General features: G+C 35.6%; 3 protein-coding genes across 3 annotated transcripts; 2 read left to right on the top strand and 1 right to left on the bottom strand.

Moving 5' to 3' along the window:
* The first annotated feature begins 52 nt into the window (after positions 1 to 52).
* On the top strand, positions 53 to 6,907 carry LOC135685237 (uncharacterized). The gene is made up of 2 exons (XM_065201105.2): positions 53 to 417; positions 4,917 to 6,907. The coding sequence occupies exons 1-2, from the start codon at positions 143 to 145 to the stop codon at positions 5,215 to 5,217; spliced, it is 576 nt and encodes a 191-aa protein (XP_065057177.2). The 5' UTR covers positions 53 to 142; the 3' UTR covers positions 5,218 to 6,907.
* LOC135685234 (BTB/POZ domain-containing protein 6-B) lies at positions 5,150 to 6,882 on the bottom strand. The gene has a single exon (XM_065201102.2). The coding sequence runs from the start codon at positions 6,880 to 6,882 to the stop codon at positions 5,389 to 5,391; it is 1,494 nt and encodes a 497-aa protein (XP_065057174.2). The 3' UTR covers positions 5,150 to 5,388.
* Positions 6,908 to 9,545: 2,638 nt separating the features above from the next.
* Positions 9,546 to 14,695, top strand: LOC135685236 (large ribosomal subunit protein uL13). The gene is made up of 5 exons (XM_065201104.2): positions 9,546 to 9,670; positions 10,058 to 10,298; positions 12,151 to 12,296; positions 13,521 to 13,643; positions 14,580 to 14,695. Exons 1-5 carry the CDS (start codon positions 9,656 to 9,658, stop codon positions 14,658 to 14,660), a joined length of 606 nt encoding a protein of 201 aa, XP_065057176.2. The 5' UTR covers positions 9,546 to 9,655; the 3' UTR covers positions 14,661 to 14,695.
* The last annotated feature ends 4,866 nt before the right edge of the window (positions 14,696 to 19,561 follow it).

The following is a 19,561-nucleotide window of genomic DNA, read 5'->3' as shown; positions in this document are numbered from 1 at the left end:
TCAATGCGGCTTTCCTGAAAAGAGATTAAGACTTACATGAAAAGGAGGTAAATCCAAAATGATTGAGAGAAGGTGGTGTCTACCATGTCGAAACATGGCATGATACAGAGATAAGAGCAGGAAGTGTCATATCTCGTCGAATATGGAGATGGATTCGGTCAATAGTGAAATAAGTTATCAGATTCCAGATCTTTTATCTTCAGAAAAGCTCATAAGTGCCCTTAGACAACGTAGAGTCATCCGCAGTGAAGAAGATGTTAGCTGTTTTGATAAAGAGGCACTTGTTACGCTTTATAAGAAATTTATTCTCCCTCTTCCACAAAGAAAGCAGTTGAGCAGATGTCAAAAAAGAATGTGCCCAAAAGAAATGATGAAATATTTGCAAAGAACTTCTGGCATTAAAAGAAAACACGAAAGGTAATACCTCGTGAGTCAAAAAAGTTACTTAAACATAACACATAACATAACAAAATACTGCACTGTAGGCTAACAGCCTGTTACAGATCGCAGTGGCGGATCCAGACTACCGCCATTACCGCTCGAGCGGTAGTCAGATTATTCAAAAAATTATAGAAACAAGGATCATTCTCATGTTTATCCTACTACTTTAATTAAACCATAATTAATTATTGAAAATATTTGATCGCGCTGCAAACTAAGCCTTTCTTCCTAGGAACATGCCTGAAATTTCCACAGAGACAGAAATATGTTTTAATCCATATCGCTGTGCCAATTGCCGAGCCACATGTTTGCAAATAGAAGGCTAGCATGGGGGGATGATGAAATCATGGCTTGCTAGCTAGGGGGGTTGAGTCGGTGTAGAGCAGATTCGAGCTGCACTGAGCGGTAGTCAGCTTGCCTAAACCAATCAAATCGTCAGAAATCACTGCCAACCTGGGGGGATGCATACAAATTTTGTTGACAACCAATGAACAACCGAGTTGACTACCGCTCAGATGGGGGGTTGAAGTAGTACTGCCGCTCAATGCGGCTCAAACGTTACAGAAAGATGGGGGGATGCCTACATATTCTGCAAGTGGGCAAACTGTAACTTCAAAGCCGATGTGACCCATTATTCTGTACAACACACAACTATTCGTAGGAAGTTATTTTAAAAGAATATTAAATTAAAAGTCAGGCCCACAATATTCACCAAAAGTATGATTCTTTGTTTAACAAAAGTTGCTCTCGATAATTGCAAATTTTATCTAACTTTTTAAACTTAGCAATTTTCAACAGGTCTGATTTTCATAAGTAATTGTCCGACTAAATGCGAGTTTTAGGCGACACTTCGAAATTCTGCCAAATGTATCTTTTTTTCTAATTCGATGGTGTTCCTCGTCTAAATGCCGTAAATTTTTTTAGAATATCCATCCTCAGAATATTGAATAAGATTATTTATTTCTTCTCAAGCTTGTTGTAAGGATACATGAAATTTCAGTAAAGCACCGCTTGTCTCTTGAAAATGGTCTACATAAGAAATTATAGAAAGCAATAATCATTTTAGAAAACCGGGTGTGACCAAGAAATGGGTGTGGTTTAAAGGGTGTGGTCAACCCTCTATCTCATTTCGGCGGTAGTCAGATTTTTGGCTGGATCCGCCACTGGATCGTTAATATAAATAACTGTTTTTGTTTTTCTAGGCAATGCTCCCTAAAAACATTTTTGTAGTTAAAAATAGAAACAGAAAACCTTAAAATATGGCTGTGAGTACTATGTAAAACACGGACTAAACAAACGATTGATCACATAAACATTTTGTGTCTCCATAATTATTGTCCAGTTTCTGTTTCAATAAGTTCAATAATTTGGCATGTAAAATGTTTCGTTAATGTTTTTTCCTTTCAATTCTTCATCCCAATCTATACCTCCAAGTTCATTCCTAATTTTGTCATAATGCCCTTTGCTATATTTGGGTTTTGTTGCGATTGAATGATCCCTGATACTATAGCATTTGAACAGAAATGATATATCACTATGGTGTTATTCAAAAAGTTATTTAAATATTTAGGTTAAACTGTGCCTTAATTTTTTTGCCACACAAATATAAATCTTTTGAATAATATTAATGGATAACATGTTGTGTAGCCATATTGAATGGAGGCTACTCTATTTGAATAATACAGCCTGTTGGGGTGCTCAAATTCTAGACAGGGCCCAGACTGCAAAGATTGGATACACAACGGCATTGTTGGGAAAGCAACAATTTTTTCCTCAAATCCTATTCGCCCATTTTTGCAAGTTTAGGTAAATCTGTCAGCGCAGCATGGACTTTTGAGTTAATCTTACAGTCAGATTCACCACAAGTCTTTTTGAAATAAAATCCAGCAGTTATTTAGAAATTAAATCTTGTTTCAGCACAAGAGTAAGTGGCTGAAAATAATTCCCTGTGCACAGAAAAGGACTTTGTCTTCTGGAGTGGGGCAAAAAGATCAATTTTCTGAAAATCTGATAAAGAGAATCTAAAACTCTTGGCAAGCCATGACTTGAAGGAACTTATGGACTCTGTGTCAAGTAACTGAAAAATGATGGTGATTGTGTTGAAAATATGATATACAGGGAGATACCTATGGGTCCCTCATTAACCTGAATTATTCTTATGTTCAACCTGATTAGCCCTCATACAACCAAGTAAACAACATGCAATCTAACAGATGCAATATTGACAGCTCCAGCATTTTAACCAAACTTTGTGGAAATCATAACTTCTCCAGGCCTTTCAGTAAAGCTTGTAGCAGGCCTTTCACCACATAACCATGCACCTCAAACTGAGAGGCCTGCTTCTCCCAAATTAAGTGTCTTGATATTCTTCGCTGGATGCAGGGGTCTTTGGGTTTTGTTTTTCTCAAGATGCTGTCAATAACCTTATCCAAAATGCTCTTCTCAAGCTACTATCTTTCTCTTCTCATCCTTCCACATCATTGCAGTCACTCGCTGTAGGCATTTAAAATTTGTTCTTTGTAATCTTATTTTCCATCTATCAACTTACAAAATAAGCTTAACTATGAAAATCCTTTCCCCAATGATACATGTAAACTTAATTTGAAAAACTCATGACAATATTAAAGGCCAATGACAGATATAAGACCAACAGGGATATAAATGAATTAGTGGATTGTAAATTGATCACATCTAAGATTAGCTTTTGCTTAGTTCAACAATAAGGACAGGATAGAATACAATCAGGAATTCCTGAATTCCATTGTTTTGCAACAGTCACTTTGGTTACAGTGAAGTGGGCTATTGATTTTTAATAAAAACATTAAAAGCTTGACTAGGCCATTTTGACTCAATCCTTGATGCTGTACTCATCCTATAAATATTTTGAAGAGTTTCTGTTGCAGCGTCCTTCCCTTTTTATTTGCTGGAAGGGAGCACTGCTACACACCCTACCCCTTTGTCATTGCTTTTGAGAAGATGTCATCTGACCGCTTGTCACATGCAGCATATAATGTAGAGATTTCTAATGATTCCATTGGTAGCTATTTATACATTGCTCTGGCCCCTGACTAAAGTAAACTTATATATATCCCTCAATAGAACTGATGTTTAAACCAGTGCAGATTGTCATTAAGGTCCTGTCTTTTAAGCATCTACTTTGAAAGATTATTTCAAAATTCCATGGGATTTCCAATTAATTACTACATCAGGCGAAGTTAAGTCATCGTGAAAAAGACTCATTGAGGTTCTTTTCAAATTAACAATATCCACTGAAATAAACAAAAGGAAGCTTAGTTTTTTAATTCTTTAATTCAATTTTTGATTTAGTGTCAAGACGATAGTTATTCATTCCAAAATACCATCTTTTTTATTCAAGATATTAATTTTCTTAATCTTAACATCTAATTAAGTTCCTCAGCAAGTTCATAACAACCGAATTCTTCTTGCAAGGATGCTGAAAGTTTGCTTTCTTGCAACTATGTACCATTTTATGCTGGCACTAGGATGTATTATGCTTACTGGTATTTGGTGCAAAGTATAATCCTACTTTGATGAGGAAAATGCCAGAAATTCTAGATCAGTATTTGTGAGATGCTGATCACAAATAATGTAGACAAAAGAAGTTCGTTTTCGCCTTAGTGCTATTGAAATTTTGATGATTACATTGCTATGTTTTAGTTACCCCCGTCATGTGCTATCATTTCTGATTGGCCTATTTCGATCCACAACTGGGTATATATTTTTCTTAGCGTAGAGTTTTCCATCTATGTTCTGACGTTTTAAACTATGAAGAGCGTCAGAAAAGATTTTTAGTTTACTCAAATATGTGCCTTTTTCAAAGCCATTCTCAAGTTTTGTACCACCAGAGGATTGTTTAGATCAGTATTTGTGAGATAGTCAATATGAATGATATAAAAGTTTTGATATTTTTCCTAACAATATTCAATATGCCACAAGCCTGTCAGACATGTTATTCGTAGGCAAGAATTACAATTTTCAAGACTAAATAATTTCAAGTTGAACTTTTGATAAGAAAGCAGCAATATATTCTATGAGATGCCTTGTATCATAAGAACATGATATGCTAATTTTCTTAATAAGAAAGCCACTAATACAGATACTGCTAAAAATTTTATCTTACTCATTCCAGAAGTCGCTTTTCAGCAATATAAAGCCAGCTTGGCTGGTCAATGATTGTCATACCAAAATTGAACTTAACCTGTCTTATTGCTGTTTTTTGTGGGTTATAAAATAGTATAGTCTTTCCACAAGGCCTAAAATGCCACTAAATGATAAATTGAAATGATATTTTTGATAACAAAAACATGAATAATACCTGCTATAAAATATCCTCTCTAAAAGCTCTGTAGATTCTTGGGATGGCATTGCATGAATATTTTGAAAACATTCAACTTCATGATTTGATTGGTTTCATGGAAATACTCACACATATAAATACTATTCATATTTAACAGAAACAACAAAGAAGCTGATGACCCTGATTTGAAGCTGACAAAATATCAAGAGGTTGATGATCAAGTGAAAACGCCAAAAGATGAACATGAGAGAGACATTAGAAAGGCTAGCACTGTGAGAATCTCAACCAAGGACAATGCAGAAAAAAGAAAGCCTATAAAACTGAAACGAAAGCACTCTAACTCAAGAGAAACAATTGAATCCAAAAAGGAAACATCTGATATTGACAGTACTATTTCACGTTCACTTGAAGAGGAAAACGCAAATCTTAAAAACGGAGAAAGGTGTGAGGAATCATAAAAAGATACCAAATCATGCAGTTTGCTCAAAAATAAAAGAGTAAAACTGGATTAAATCTTAGCTTTATGTACATATTCATTAGAACCTTTTATAATCATAAAATTAGAAGTAACCTTTTTAAAATACAGTCTGAATACCAATTCTGAGTGCATATCAGTGTACTGCAGAACTTCAAAAGAAAAATAGTAGGGTTGGTATTTGACCTTCATCAAAGCTTGTACCATTTGTGGACTCTCCACTGTTCTCAAAGCTGAACTTTACTCCTTCAGTAACAACTTCTGATTGACCCTCGTCCCCACCAAAAGATGGAGGGCCTTCTATCAAAAGACAAAGTGAATAAAATACATTTTCCTTTAGCTTCATGGGTTCTTCATCGAACAGAATGTCAAATATCTGTGGTGATTCAACACTGCTAAACTCAGGATCAGGTGGACATGTGAATGTTGCTTCTAAGGTTAATATAACTTCTGATTCCTCTGATAAGACAATGTTGACAGAATATTCCCCACCACAAGGTGAACCATACAATCCAACACCAGCTAGGTGAATTTCTTCACTAACTTTAAACCTGATGCCATCAATATCTCTTTCATCATATCTCCATAGGTAATTGCGCATTACTTTCCTGTATCGCTGACATGAAAATGGTCTACAATCTCTTTTTGTCAATGAAAACTTGTGTGTATCAACTATACCAGCATTCAAGTAAATAAATATATCTTTGATATCTTTAACATCTAAAACATTGGATCTTGCTGGACCCTCTGCAAATTCCTTTGCTGACATAACAGGAAATCTAATCAAGTTGATCAGGTCACCCAAAACTGTCTTCTCATTGATATCATTGACTTCAAGGCCAGATCTCAAGCATTCTTTCTCCGACCAAGCTTTAACAGCATGGAATAAATCAATTTCATTTATAGTAAGGCTGTCTTTTTTAAGGATAGAAGTAAGAAGTGATTTTTCAACCTCCAAAAATGCTTCAGTGTTTACAGCAGCAAGTGTTTTACGAGAGACTAGTGACCAACAGTGTCTCTCTAACTTTTCTTCAGAAAAGCATCTGGCGCAATGCAAAACCTCAAGCACGTTATCAATTGTGATGTTCTCCATCAAGTATGAAATACATTCTTTCACTAAAACGGGTATTATATACTTTTTTGCCAGATAAAGGACACCCAAAACACTATTAGAATTCAAATTGGCTTGGTCACAATAGACAAATCTTAGAAATTCAGTGAAAGATTCTGGATCACAATCTTTGACGTCAATAACGTCGGTGTTTTCAGCGAGCTCTCCATATAACATGGCGAAGAATACGGGGCTAGCCGTAGCGAGGACATATTTATGTGCATAGATTATTTCAAAATTTTCATCAAATTTGCCTACTTTGAACCTAACGTCACTAAGAAGTTCACTTTTGAACATAAACTGATTTCTTTCCCGAACGTTAGCGCGAGATGTCTGCCAGTGTTTATCATATGTCTTTACTGGAACGGATTTCTTTTTTTCATCTACGGAGCATGGCGGAGATGTTGACTGGATGTTTTCAGCTTCTCCGTTGAGACATCTAACAATGCACCTTGCCGTCTGAACAGTTCTGTCGTTGATTGAAGTGAGAAGCAATGGCAAGTCTGGACTCACACTAGATACGCTTTCTGCGTCCATGTCGTCCAAAACAAAACAACACAAAGTTGGAGCCTCATCCTGAACAAGTCTCGTTTTCCTCCATGACGTGTCTAAGTCTATGGATTCACTCTTTCCTTTATCAGAATTTTTACAAAATTTCGGTGGTCCTATCACAAAATTAAAAAGCAATTGATTTTTTTTCAAATTGTTGAAGAATTTCGTGAAAATATGGTTGGTAGGTAGACATAAAAATCTAGACACAGAATGAATATATGCTTACCCCATCTTCTTTCAGCTTTACAACGGAAGCAAATCTCTTGACAGAAGTAAATAGAATACAAACACCGAGAAATGATTTTGTTTGCAACTCCAAAAACCTTCACCATCTCCAACAGGTTTCTGTTTAAATATTTCCTAGCATGAATTTTTTCAAAAAGGGCCCCAATGCCCCAATTAAACGTGCCATTTCAGTAGTCAATAAAAAAACCCGACTAGCTCCTTATGATGGGGTCACGCTGCTAATATACTGTTTTGCATCTTTTTTCGCCAATTAATAATTCTATTACTTCTTGATTTATTTCATTATTATAGGTAATAACAAAGTTCGGGTACAGTATTTTAGAAAGATGGCATGTTAAAATCAATGATATTATAGTTTAGAAACTTTTTAGAAAAAGGAGTATTGGAATTTTCTAAAGCATCGTGAAACTGGAATACTTAACGTTTACTTTTGCTTCCTCTTTGAAGACGACTGTAATTCATAAAAGATTAGAAAAAGAAATAGTTGTCATTTTCAATAAGCTGAATCGAAGGTGTATTAAAGGACAGTTTCGGTCTGGCATCATAAATGCAAGGTCATTAGCAGGGGCTTAGGAAACATAGCAAAATATTCTGGCAAAAGCTCAACTTTAATAGAACACTTTCGAGTTTTCGGCGCCCTATACAAGCTTTGGCGCCCCTATGAAAAAGTTAGCTGGGGGTCCCTGCCCCCCCCCCGGCCCCCCTGCCCAGGCCGCCACTGCAGTGCAGATCCCAACCTGAAGGAATAACAGCTTCAATCTAGTTGGGGATTCTGGAGCAGAAGCTATGATTTCGGTAATAGACCCCCCCCCCCCCCCCCACCAAAAGACAGCTAGTTCTTCTGAAAATGAATAATTAATTCAATTTGGCATAGATATATCATATTTTTCGTACATGCTAATGAAAAGAAGCACACAGAGAGATCAGCACTGATACAAAAATGGGTTTTATATAAAATTAAAAGGGGTTGATTGCAAGAAGGAATTAGAAAAAACCAATTAAAATGTAGTATCAAAAGTTAAATAAAAAGAAAAAGCACACTAAATTTAGTTGATCTTAACATCCAGGCAGCTAAATTACTGTAAGTTATCTTTTAAGCCCCCCGGGGGTCTTATTGTTTTTCAGTACTTTAAAGGAGGCTTTATAAGAGAGGGGGGGCTAAATCGAGAGAGGAACGTAATACATTTTTTGTAATAAAACCATTTATAGTGGTAAACTATTTTTTTGTTATTTGCGAAATAAAAAACATTAAATTAGCCTTCATTATCAATAATATTGTCATCGTCATCTTCATCAATTATTAATTCTATAATATCTTCTTGGGCAATGTCACCTTCTGAAATCGAGCATTCGAAAAGGTCGACTTCATCCCACGGAGTACCAACGGCCTGTCATTTTGGTAAAAAGCTCTCAAATGGCCCGTGCTTAATGCACATTACACTCTTTTTTTTAAGAACCAGTAAATTTAAGTTCAGGCTGACTGTTCTTAATTTTTTCTAAAATCTGAGGCTGGATTGTTCTTAATTTTTTTTTAATCTAATAGGGTGTAAGCAGTGCGAGTGCTAGCTTTTTCGCTCTAGGGAGGTGTTTAGGCCTCATTTGCCAACAAAGTGAGTGAGACAACCTTCATTTGCCGAAAAGTTTGAATATTCGACGAAAAAGCACCCACACATCGCTAAAAATCCTCGATTTTGAGAAAAATCGTTGTTCAAAATTGCATTTTGTAGAAGCTCAGCCTCAGCTTGTTCTTAACATGTTCTTAACTTTTGACCAATTTTGAAGATCGTGTTCTTATAAAATTGTTCTAATAAAAAAAGAGTGTAAATCTTTGTTTTCGGATCTGCCGTGACTAGAAGAGACATGGTGTGAATTTTGACTTGATGCAAAGCATTGAACGACCAATGAATAAAATGAAAATCTCTGTTTTTTGTCAAGTTTACTTATTTCAGCATCAGTGAAAGTTTTTTTAGGGGGGGGCTAAATTGTTAGGGTGGCTTAATTGAGAGGGGGGCTAAAAAGAGAATTTACGGTAAGAGGTTAATAGTTAGCTAAAAATCACCAACAGTTTAGATACACTTTTCACAAGCATAAACTTATGCAAATTTAGTTTTCTTAAAGTATTGATCATTAAAATCTTTCTTGGAACTTAGAAATTGTGGAGGAGAGGAAATTGAAAGCTCAGGTCCCGGATTACAGTCTTAAAACTTTTGGTCTTATTTGTGTATTTTTCTTATTAATTTATATTCAGTCTCGTTCTGATTCAATGATTTTTGCCTAATTAGCATTCAAATTTGTGTCCTTCTATTCTAAAACTTTAATCTAAACCTTTTGACACTCAAAGTCAAAAGCATGGATTCTCATGTCGAACTCGAATGCTTGAAATTATTATTATTATGATTATTACCTTAGGGCCAAAAGAATGGGAACTAGACTAGCCCCAGTCCTTGGAACGCGGATCCATGTTGCATGGTGTCTCTCTGTCTTTTTCCCTTGAAACGGTCCTAAGTACGAGATGGGCTTCGAGAAGGTAAAGCTTACTTCAGTCTAGTCTTTGAATAAATTTTCTTGAAGGAAAGTATAACAAAGTCCCTTTCATGTGTGATCCACAATTATAACCAAAATTTAAAGCTTACTAGCGTTTAAGTAGATTGGTAACTCAGAGTAACTTCGAACCGCCTTGCATTTAGGCCCGACACAACTTATGTATTTCGTTTCTACTGCTATATTTTCCTTGTTGTGCAAAACTTACATTTATTTATGAATCCAGTTTTAAGCTTCAATGTATGAAATTATATGGGGCTGAATTTGTTAGGTTCCCTTCTTGACCCCGTTGCACATGGCCCTAAACGAACATTTTATTGCTAATTTTTTAACCCTATTTCAGCAGAATTGATATTTCATGTCTGTTATTCAGGTAATTGTTATTGATGGAGCAGGCCATCTCCTTGGTCGCTTGGCTTCCATAATTGCCAAATCAGTCTTACAAGGCCAAAGAGTAGTTGTTGTTCGTTGTGAAGACATAAACATCAGTGGCAACTTCTACAGAAATAAACTGAAGTACCTCGAATACTTGAGAAAGAGGATGAACACTAAACCATCAAGAGGTCCATACCATTTTAGAGCTCCAAGCAGAATGTTGTTCAAGACTGTCAGAGGTTTGAAAACAGTTTTACTCACTCAATAAAATCAAATATATTTTTCAAGGGTCAATGTAGTTCTGCACACCAAAAATTGAATTCCACTGCAAATTTACAATAGCATTATTATAGAAAAATTCTGGTTTTGCCTGCCATATGATAGATAAAATGAGGTTTGCATGCCTTAAATGTGTCTGAACAGTATGCAAAGCATGGTGCACCCAAGACAAAGATATGGTATTATTGAGGGTTCACCAGAATACTAGCTTTATTGGAGATAAATATGGACAAATAACAGTTCGAATTTTATAAGAACATGAGCCTTGAGATTTGTCAGAATTTAAGAAAAAATTGAAAACCATCTGGTGTACTAATATAACTGTAATTTTGAAGTTGTTGAACCCTGGTAAAAAGACCCTGGTAAAAAAACCCTGGTATCAAAAACAATTATTTTTTTCATCAGCTAGGGGTGCTTTGTTTAGTCAATTTTAGTGAACTTGTCTGCAAATAAAGGATGGGTCACTCACTTGTTGGCAAACAGGGTCGGGATTTGAAAAAATAACCCTGGCTAGACTAAAATTCCACAAAAACTCTAAAACATGCAAGCCAAATTTTCACTATTGGCCTTGTATTGTCAGAACCAGTAATAACAACCAGTCAGAGCTTCAATCTACCTAAAAAGGTGCCTTGTACTGGTTTCCCAAAGGTAAACAACTTGGTCCTGAAAATAGGAAATCTTGCAATTCGACTGGGTATCAGTTTATGATCAAATGCCAATCAAACAAAACTTTTAATTCAGGATTTGAGAAAATAACCCTTGCTAGACTAAAATTCCACAAAAACTTCAAAACATGAAAGCCAAATTGTCATTATTGGCCTTGTATTGGGCAGTGGGGGCTTGGAGTAGAAAAATATTGGTATCAATCTGCTGAATTTGAGAAACTAAGCACTGACCCCTGGAGTCTCCAAATACGCTGATGTCCCCTTTGAAAATTTTCTTATTAAATTTGAGATTTTAGTCGTAACTATCCAGTTAGTCTTGGGTGAATGATGTCTCCTAGGAAGTACACAAGGATGATGGCTACGGCCAAATACATGAGCGAATTCTTGTTTTTAAAGAAAGGCTTTGTGCCTGGTGCTAAAGCCCCAAGGTATTAGCCCATTATTTCCAATACCATGAGGCTTTTGCCCGCCCTGTGAGTAAGAGCTTCTACTACGATACACTGAGCCATACACCATAAATATGTACAACACAAGCACAAAGGATTTCTGATTAAAGTTGGATATGAACATTGCCCAGGTAGATTTTAATGCTGCATGCCACGCTGAATCATAATTTCACACGCAATTTATAAAACAGTCTGACTTAAAAATCAAACCAATGGGCTTGAAGTGAATTCATGACTGTTGTTCTTTACATCCAATGTCTAAATTTTGTTAATAAAATTATCCACGAAAAGGTGTGATAGGTGCAAATATAGCTTGGATGTCTGAATACCGAAAAGAGTCCAAAAAAATGGCAGCGTACAGAAGAGCAGAAGAATTTGCTTGCGATTTTAGAGCATGAAAGTTTCATTTTTTCTGAAAATTAAAATGGTATTAGACTCATACCTTTAATACCACCCAATGCCACCCCTGGTATTGAGAAATGACACTTTTCAGCTGTTTTATGTCAACTCGTAATCACATCAAGGCACTTCAGCCACAGTTAATCATGGTAAATGTGGTATTTTCATTCAACAAAGAGAGGCAATGTTGCATAAATTAAACAATATTATAAGTACTCAGATCAACATATCTCAATTTTTTATGTCTTTGCAAAAGTCAGTATATATATATATTATTATTTTTAAATATTTGTTAAATGCAGGTATGATCCCTCACAAGACGAAGAGAGGAATGGAAGCTCTAAACAGGTTGAAAGTGTTTGAAGGTATCCCACCAGAGTTCCAAAAAAAGAAAAGAATGGTTGTCCCTGCTGCTCTCAGAGTTTTAAGGCTTAAGCCAGGAAGAAAGGTAATCATTTTTTTTGAAGTCACCTGCCCTTCTTTTCAATCATTTTTTCAGACTTGATCATTTCAAAGATTTTGAAGGTAATAAGCATTTTGTCACAAATGTAGTTGACAGGCAAAAATGTCACATCCAGTTGATAAAAACAACTGAGCAATATAAGTTTGCATTGAATTATTAGGATCCATATACATTCAATGCTTCATTTTTAATAACATTTTCATAATCACATTGTTGCTTAATTTCCCGTCTTGGAGAACGTTTAGTCTTCAAAACTTAACGATTATGCATCCAGTTTTGATATGTTAACAGTGACAAATGGCATGAAAATAGGATGGTACTAGTAAAGCAAGAAAAACTTTAGCAGAGAGAACCAGCTAGAGGAAGGGTGGCACAGGGGCGTGGTCCCTGGAAAATACTCATTTTTGTAGCTAATATGGCAAAATTGTCTTTTAATGGCATGTCAGAAGTTTTCATACAATACTTCCGTTTGCTTGACATTGTGTGATATGGCCAGCTGCAGGGGTTAAATGGCCTCGCAGCATTTATCACTAGAAAGCAGAATCTAGTACTGCCAACGATTTTTTCATTGTTGGATTGTCAAAAGACAAACTGTTTTACCTCATGTTGAGTCACAAATGACAATGGGACGGACTTCTGCAGTACAGGATAAATGAGGTCTCTAGTACCATGGTGTACATAAATGGTTTATTCAATGCCAATATTTCAATGAGAATCAAGATAAGGAGGGTCAAAATTAAGATCTGGTGTATTCTGCTGCTCTTCCCTTTTTTCCATAATTCAATTATCATAGAAAAAAGCAAAATCATACAATACAAAAATATTTTGAGCTTTCAAAGTAAAATGGTGCTAGACTGGTACCACTAGTACCGCTGCAAGCTGCCACTGTATGTTAATAATTGAAAGAAGAAAACTGTTAAACAAACCTTCTACTTGGCAAGTTACTTTCTAAGATTGATAATCAAGAGAAGCTAGAGGCTTTGATAACATCAATGTTTTAAATGTGTTCCTTTTATATATCTGTTTCATGAAATGTTGCACTTTTTTTTGCTTTTTTCTTGCAGTTTTTCTCCAAAGTCGATGCAAATAATTTTTTACCTAAGTAAATCCTCTTTAGCTGTTGCTTTTTTTATTTCATTGACCCTTCATTGGACTTTTTTATCTTCTGTCTGGACCATAATAAGTTATACAAACATTTTTATGCTGCAGTTCTGTAGACTTGGGCGCTTGTCACATGAAGTGGGATGGAAGTACCAGGATGTTGTCAAGACTCTTGAGGACAAACGTAAAGCCAGGTCTGCTCTCTATTACGAAACAAAGAAGGGTCTTGAGGTAAGAATCTAGTCTTGTTTTTGCTTTTACTTTAAATGAAAATATGCTAAGTGGATGAAAAGTATTATTCCAAAAATTTGGAAGGATTCAATTATAACATCTCCTAACTGATGAATTCTAAATTATTAAATATAATATATAAATATATATATAATATTATTAAAAGAAGTTGTTACAGTTGATCATGACTTTGCCTTTCATGTAATTTTTGTATATGTGAATGCTCAAAGTTTAGAAATAAATAAAAGGCAATGATAGCTCTGCATGATTTACAATGTGTAATTAATTTCAATTCAGTTTTTATCCAAAATTGTTCAATTTATTGTGAAAAAAATTGTCAAAAATTAACTGAACTACAGAATTTTTGCAAACAACATTAGAAAGCACAAATTTTTAGTGAATTGGTTTTAAGATCATTTGAAACATTTTACAAGTTGCCTGATATTTTACATGATGTGTCTTGACAGTTTTAATTCCATTTGAATCTTAAGAAAACTAGATTGTTTTGGATCTTTTTAAAATTAAACTGATAAAAACATTGAAGTGGAGTGAAATTTTTCATTAGGTTTTTCAGACATTAACAGCTCTACTCAGTTATATTTATATATGCTGCTGTATCTTTGTTGCACGCATTGAGCCATGCTTCTTTAACACCCTGACCAAACCTGTTTTTCTACAAACATCTTTGTTATCAACTTTTTTCTCTTGTTATGTCTTTTTATCCTTTTTCAAGAATTTGAGTTCAACTTAATGACTTTAGTACTTTTAATGCATTCAGTTTTCTTTTTGACCTGCCCAGTATTTCAATTTTTTTCGTCTAGCCAGTCCTTTTCTATGACCAATGTTTTCTGTCCATCAACAAAATTATAAGAAGGTGGTACTAGAACAGAGAAATTATTATTCAGAGTTCTACTAATATTTGATTTTGTTTTCTAGCGTCTAAAATCAAAGGCTGAGGTTGAGAAGGCTACTGAGCTCAAGGAGGTCAATCAAACATTGGCTCAATATGGTTATTGATTCATCAATTATTATAAAATATAGAACATCTCAAATATTGTGCTTCTTTTTCATTGTTCCTTTCCTGACTTGTAAAAGCACACAAAAGATGTTCCATCTAGCATGTCTTCATTTTCCCTGTAGTTGCTATGCCTCTTGCATTATGGATCAATTTTTCAGATAAAAATGTTTTCTAAAGGAAGCTTCCCTCTTCCTTAGGGATTTCTCATACATTTCATAATCAGTTAAGAGTATAGGAGAGATTCGCCTTTCAAACATTTGCAGAAATGCATTTGATCAATCAAAAGTCTTTTACTTTTGTACACTGCATTAGAGGATGATTTGTAAAATGGAATAAACTTGTAAACAATCATGTTTAAAATCAATTTTTCTTTCACAGTGAAAGTATTCATTTCGTATTTTAGGGGTAGGGACATCAACGAGTCATTAAATTTTTTAATTACATTTGGGAATGGGGTTGTAACTAAGAAAAAAGCTCCCTTGACTTGTGAAATGTGACTACCCTAATTTTGGTAGACGAAACTGGGTTTATTACGGTGTAAACACAAAAACCAATGTGGTAGCCTTTTCACGATGACATTTCCGCAACAAGACACTACGTAGGACACAGGATTTGACTCCTTGTTGTCAGATGACGAGTGTAGGGTCAACCTTCCGAAGAGATAACTGTCTGATGACGTCATATTGTTGATGTTGCAGAAATAACTCAAAACTTGCAAAAAAGACATGTTTCATAGAGAAATGCTTTTTCATTGTAACTTTTAGCGTAAAAGTGTTCTTGATATACACGAAGATTTAACTCAACTACAGTAAACGGGAAAGTCATTACAATTCCCACGTTTTTATGATGTTTAGTTATTTTCAATAACAACAAAGCACTGTATGCTATTAACACAAAATTAGTCCACATTATAAAATCCGGTCGAGTCCTTCATTTGGTGGACGTAAATGCAAACACAACTCTTGCTAATATCGCATTAGCGAAGAACAAAATCAGTTTCGATTTCCAGGTACCATTGGTCTTTCTTTGGTCGGAATTTGTCGTCCGTTTTTAGAGGGAAGTCCAGGAAGCCAACCCCTCGCTTAGGCTGCCAATTTACATCTTCGACGCTTCTCGGTGTTGACCAATTTCTGAACAACCTTACGTTCGTGTCCAGACGGGCTAGGCCTGTTTGTGTTCAGACTTGCCTCCCGCTTGGTTCGTCCCTTCCTTGTCTGTGGCTCAACAACTTTGCGGTCGAAGTTGTAGTAGTCATACTCATCGAAGTACTGCTCCATAACTTCTTGAAAGAATTCGGATGACTGTTATGAGTATATTCAACCTCTTACGACTTGTTTTCTCCAACTCGAAGCTTGTTTGAGATACGATACAACCACAATTTTTTTTAACCTTGTTTTGCACTAACGGTTGCTCTTGATTGGTTTAAAATAACAATAGCGATGTCTCCTGTGATTGGCGGAACGGTCTGTTCGTTCAATACCAAACAGTTTACAATATACAAAGGAACAATCAAATGCTCATTTCACGTGTTAGATGTCTGCTTTCGCGTCACACATCGGCGGGTTGCCATGCAATAAACAGCTGGTGCTACAAACGAAAGTTTTGTTTTCGCTAGGATCACAGGTGCATGTGTGTATGTTCCATCACGCTTCGTGGTGCCTCAGGAAATTGTACATTTTCTATTCAATAAATCAATATTGTCTTTTCTTTCAAAACATCGCAACCTGATTATTGGGCAAAATAAAATTAGTGGCTAAGATAAGTTTATTATGACAATTTATATTTAGAGTTTTTGAAATTGAAAAATTCCAATTCTGTCAAAGATTACATTCAAATTTTGGTTCTTCTCTCCAAAAGGTCATAGCATTTGTTATCGAGATCGCCAAGGGTACCGGAAGTACGAGGGGGCAGACTAACCAAAGGCATAGAAATGTAGCTGAGGGAAATTAGCCGAGTAAAAATAATGGGGTTCGGGGGTGCTCCTCCGTAAATTTTTTTGTTACCACACTACAGTTAGGTGGCTTAAAACAACATCAAATTATATTTTGTTCCAATTAACTTCGAATATATCGAAATTTTATAGCAATTTTCTCTGCTTCGAGTTCGACTCTATTTTCTTTTGAAATTATCTTTTCATGCAAAATGTCTAGTCGTAGACAAATCTTCGAACTAGAAAAGGCGAAGGGAGGAGAATATTCTCTACTCTCCAAAGGAACCTTATGCTATTTGCCTATCTTGTTTAATGCGCCAAGGGTAAAGTTTTGTTTCCCCCCATTAATATTAGACTAATTTTTTTTATAAGAAACTGACTATAAGAAACAGAAAAAATTTAGAAACTTCAGCACTCGAAGCAAAAAAAATTAAGAAACTATTGAATTGTGATAAACTGAGCACAGCGAAATTTTGTAAAATACAAGAACAAGATTGTCCTGTTGGCCTAGAACTTGAGACACAAGGGATAAAAATATACTTCCCACATCTAAATACAGCATCGGAACGGAAGCGAATCTCTTGACGTGATAAAAAAGGTCACAAACATTTCATAACATCATTCACGACTTTATAATTAAGAAACAATGAGTATTGAAATTTCCAAAACATTAAGAAACTGGAGTACTCAACATCGACCTTTGTTTCTTACAAAAAAATTGAGTGTATAATTTAATGGCATCTAAAGCTCTGATAGGCATGAATGAGATGTAGGGAACTTATGTAAAGGATAGCCATGCAGCATATTCTACTTGCCAGAATTTTATTACACTGTGAACAAAAAGACACTTTTTGCCCCATCCCCTGCGCCCTCTGGCCAAGGGCACAGGGGGGGGGGGCAGTTACCCCCTCTGTCCCCTTGTTCCGGCACTTATTATCGCTAGAGATCACCACGAGAAACTTGCTTGACTCCATTGATCCTTTACTGCTAACTCTCAAGAATACAAGCTATATCGAGTTAAATGTAAGCTATAGTGTGTTGATCAGAGCTTAAATAATAAAAGTACAATAGGCAAACACGCCAGGCACGCCGATAGCCACGCTGGGCCCAGGGGCGGGCTGGATTCCATGGCCCCCTCCTACCCAAATCAATGAGCCTAGGATAATTTTTATTTGGATTTAAAAAACACGTTAAGTCCTCTCTATTCATTTTCAATTCGCATTTATAATACATTGTAAAACTTTTCCGTTACAGATAACGGTTTCTTTTCTAAAAAATTGTCAAGCGCCATGTATACAGCTTTTTTTAAGAATACTATAAACTTTGTCCAACCTAGAAATCCTTAAGAAATTTTGGTTTTTGAGCCTGATTTAGTTCATAAAGTACCTCTAATTTTTTTTAAATCTGATTATCTGATCTCAATTCAGGGGAACGTTGCCCGACCCTGGAATAGAAGCCACGCTTTTTAACAACACAAGATATTCACTCAAGGAACTCTCCGTTATGAACATCGCAAAACAGGCAACTGTTGAAAAATGAGACAGAAAATTTCAACCAGAGGGTGAACAATATTACTCTAATATTCTTTAAAATTGGATGATTCTAAAAATTCTTAAAATCAATATTCTTAAACAAACAATAAACAATATCAGTGAGAGGAAACGCAACACAGCAGGCACTACTATCGACAGGATATTTTTTAATGATTTTTAAGTGGTGGGGCATTTATCAAAAGCTGAAATGCAAATGCATACGCTAAAATCCTGGCTTGTTTCAAGGGCTAGATGGGTTGCTTCCAGGGCCACCGATAGGGGGGGGGGGGAAGAGGCAAAATGCTCCAGGGTCTTGAGGTCCAAGTAGCCTAAAAAAGAAATGAATTCTGTTTTAAATGGAATTAAGTAGCAGAATTTTCCCTAAAAAAGTAAAACGTTTCCACGATTGCAAGAATATTAAAGATTTCAAGCTACTCTTAAGGGCATTTTTGCGAAAGATTTTCGCTTGCAGGAGGCCTCGTCTTCTGACTTTGCCCCAGAAAGCTATTTGGTTAAGATGTGTTCTTACATTTGCACTGTCCTTATGCACTTGCAGTAGTAGAGCTATTTCACCAAAACACCATGTTAATAGAAAAGAGAATATTTTTCTGTTAACCAAAACATTTGTACTGTGTTTGTTTCTTTGAACTAAAAGGGCTCATAATGGCCTAGATATTTGGGGTAAAAGTAGCATTTTCCTCATCAGCGATGGGGGGGGGGGGGGAGTCGTAAGGCCTGGTGTGGCAATTTCCCCACCACTGAGTATGTTAAAAAATGTCTTGACTATAGATGTTGTAGTCTATAGATCTGTAATTTGGAACATGTTACTTGTTTTGATTAGTTCAAAATATATTCACGAATTATTTAGAATCACTCCAGTTCTATCGAGTGATTGATACAAACATAATACAGTCGATGAACTGAGTTTCAGAAACTGATTTTCGATAGAAACAGACATGCAAGAAAGCATTGTACAAGTAGGGTTCGAGCAAGGATATTCACTTGAATGGATAGTACTAGTAAAGCAAGAAAAATTTTAGCAGAGAGAACCAGCTAGAGGAGGGGTGGCACGGGAGTGTGGTCCCTGGAAAATACTAATTTTTATAGCTAAAGTAGAACCCTACTTGTAAAATGTCTTCAAGAAAGCAACATGAAATAGAAAATGGTTCGTATAATAGGGAACTTCAAAAATTGCCTTTTTAATAAGTTGGAGCTAGTTGTAGATGCGATGAAATTTGCTATGTTGTTTTGATTGTTGCGTTGATTGTGCATTTATTAGAAAGGTAATTTCTAATTGCAATTTATTGGTCTTTGCTTTCCTCTCAGAAAAGTTCAACAAATTTGGCAAAATTTTAGGCAAAGCCCCCTTTCGTGTCATATCTATGATAATCAATTTTTTTGCTGAATCTCCAGCGAGATTTAAATCCTAATAATATTT

Source organism: Rhopilema esculentum, chromosome 15 (genome assembly GCF_057945365.1).
Source record: "Rhopilema esculentum isolate cy_ngs chromosome 15, ASM5794536v1, whole genome shotgun sequence".
Taxonomy (NCBI): Eukaryota; Metazoa; Cnidaria; class Scyphozoa; order Rhizostomeae; family Rhizostomatidae; genus Rhopilema; species Rhopilema esculentum.
Note: the sequence above shows the minus strand (reverse complement) of the source record. Positions and strands in the feature narration are given on the sequence as shown.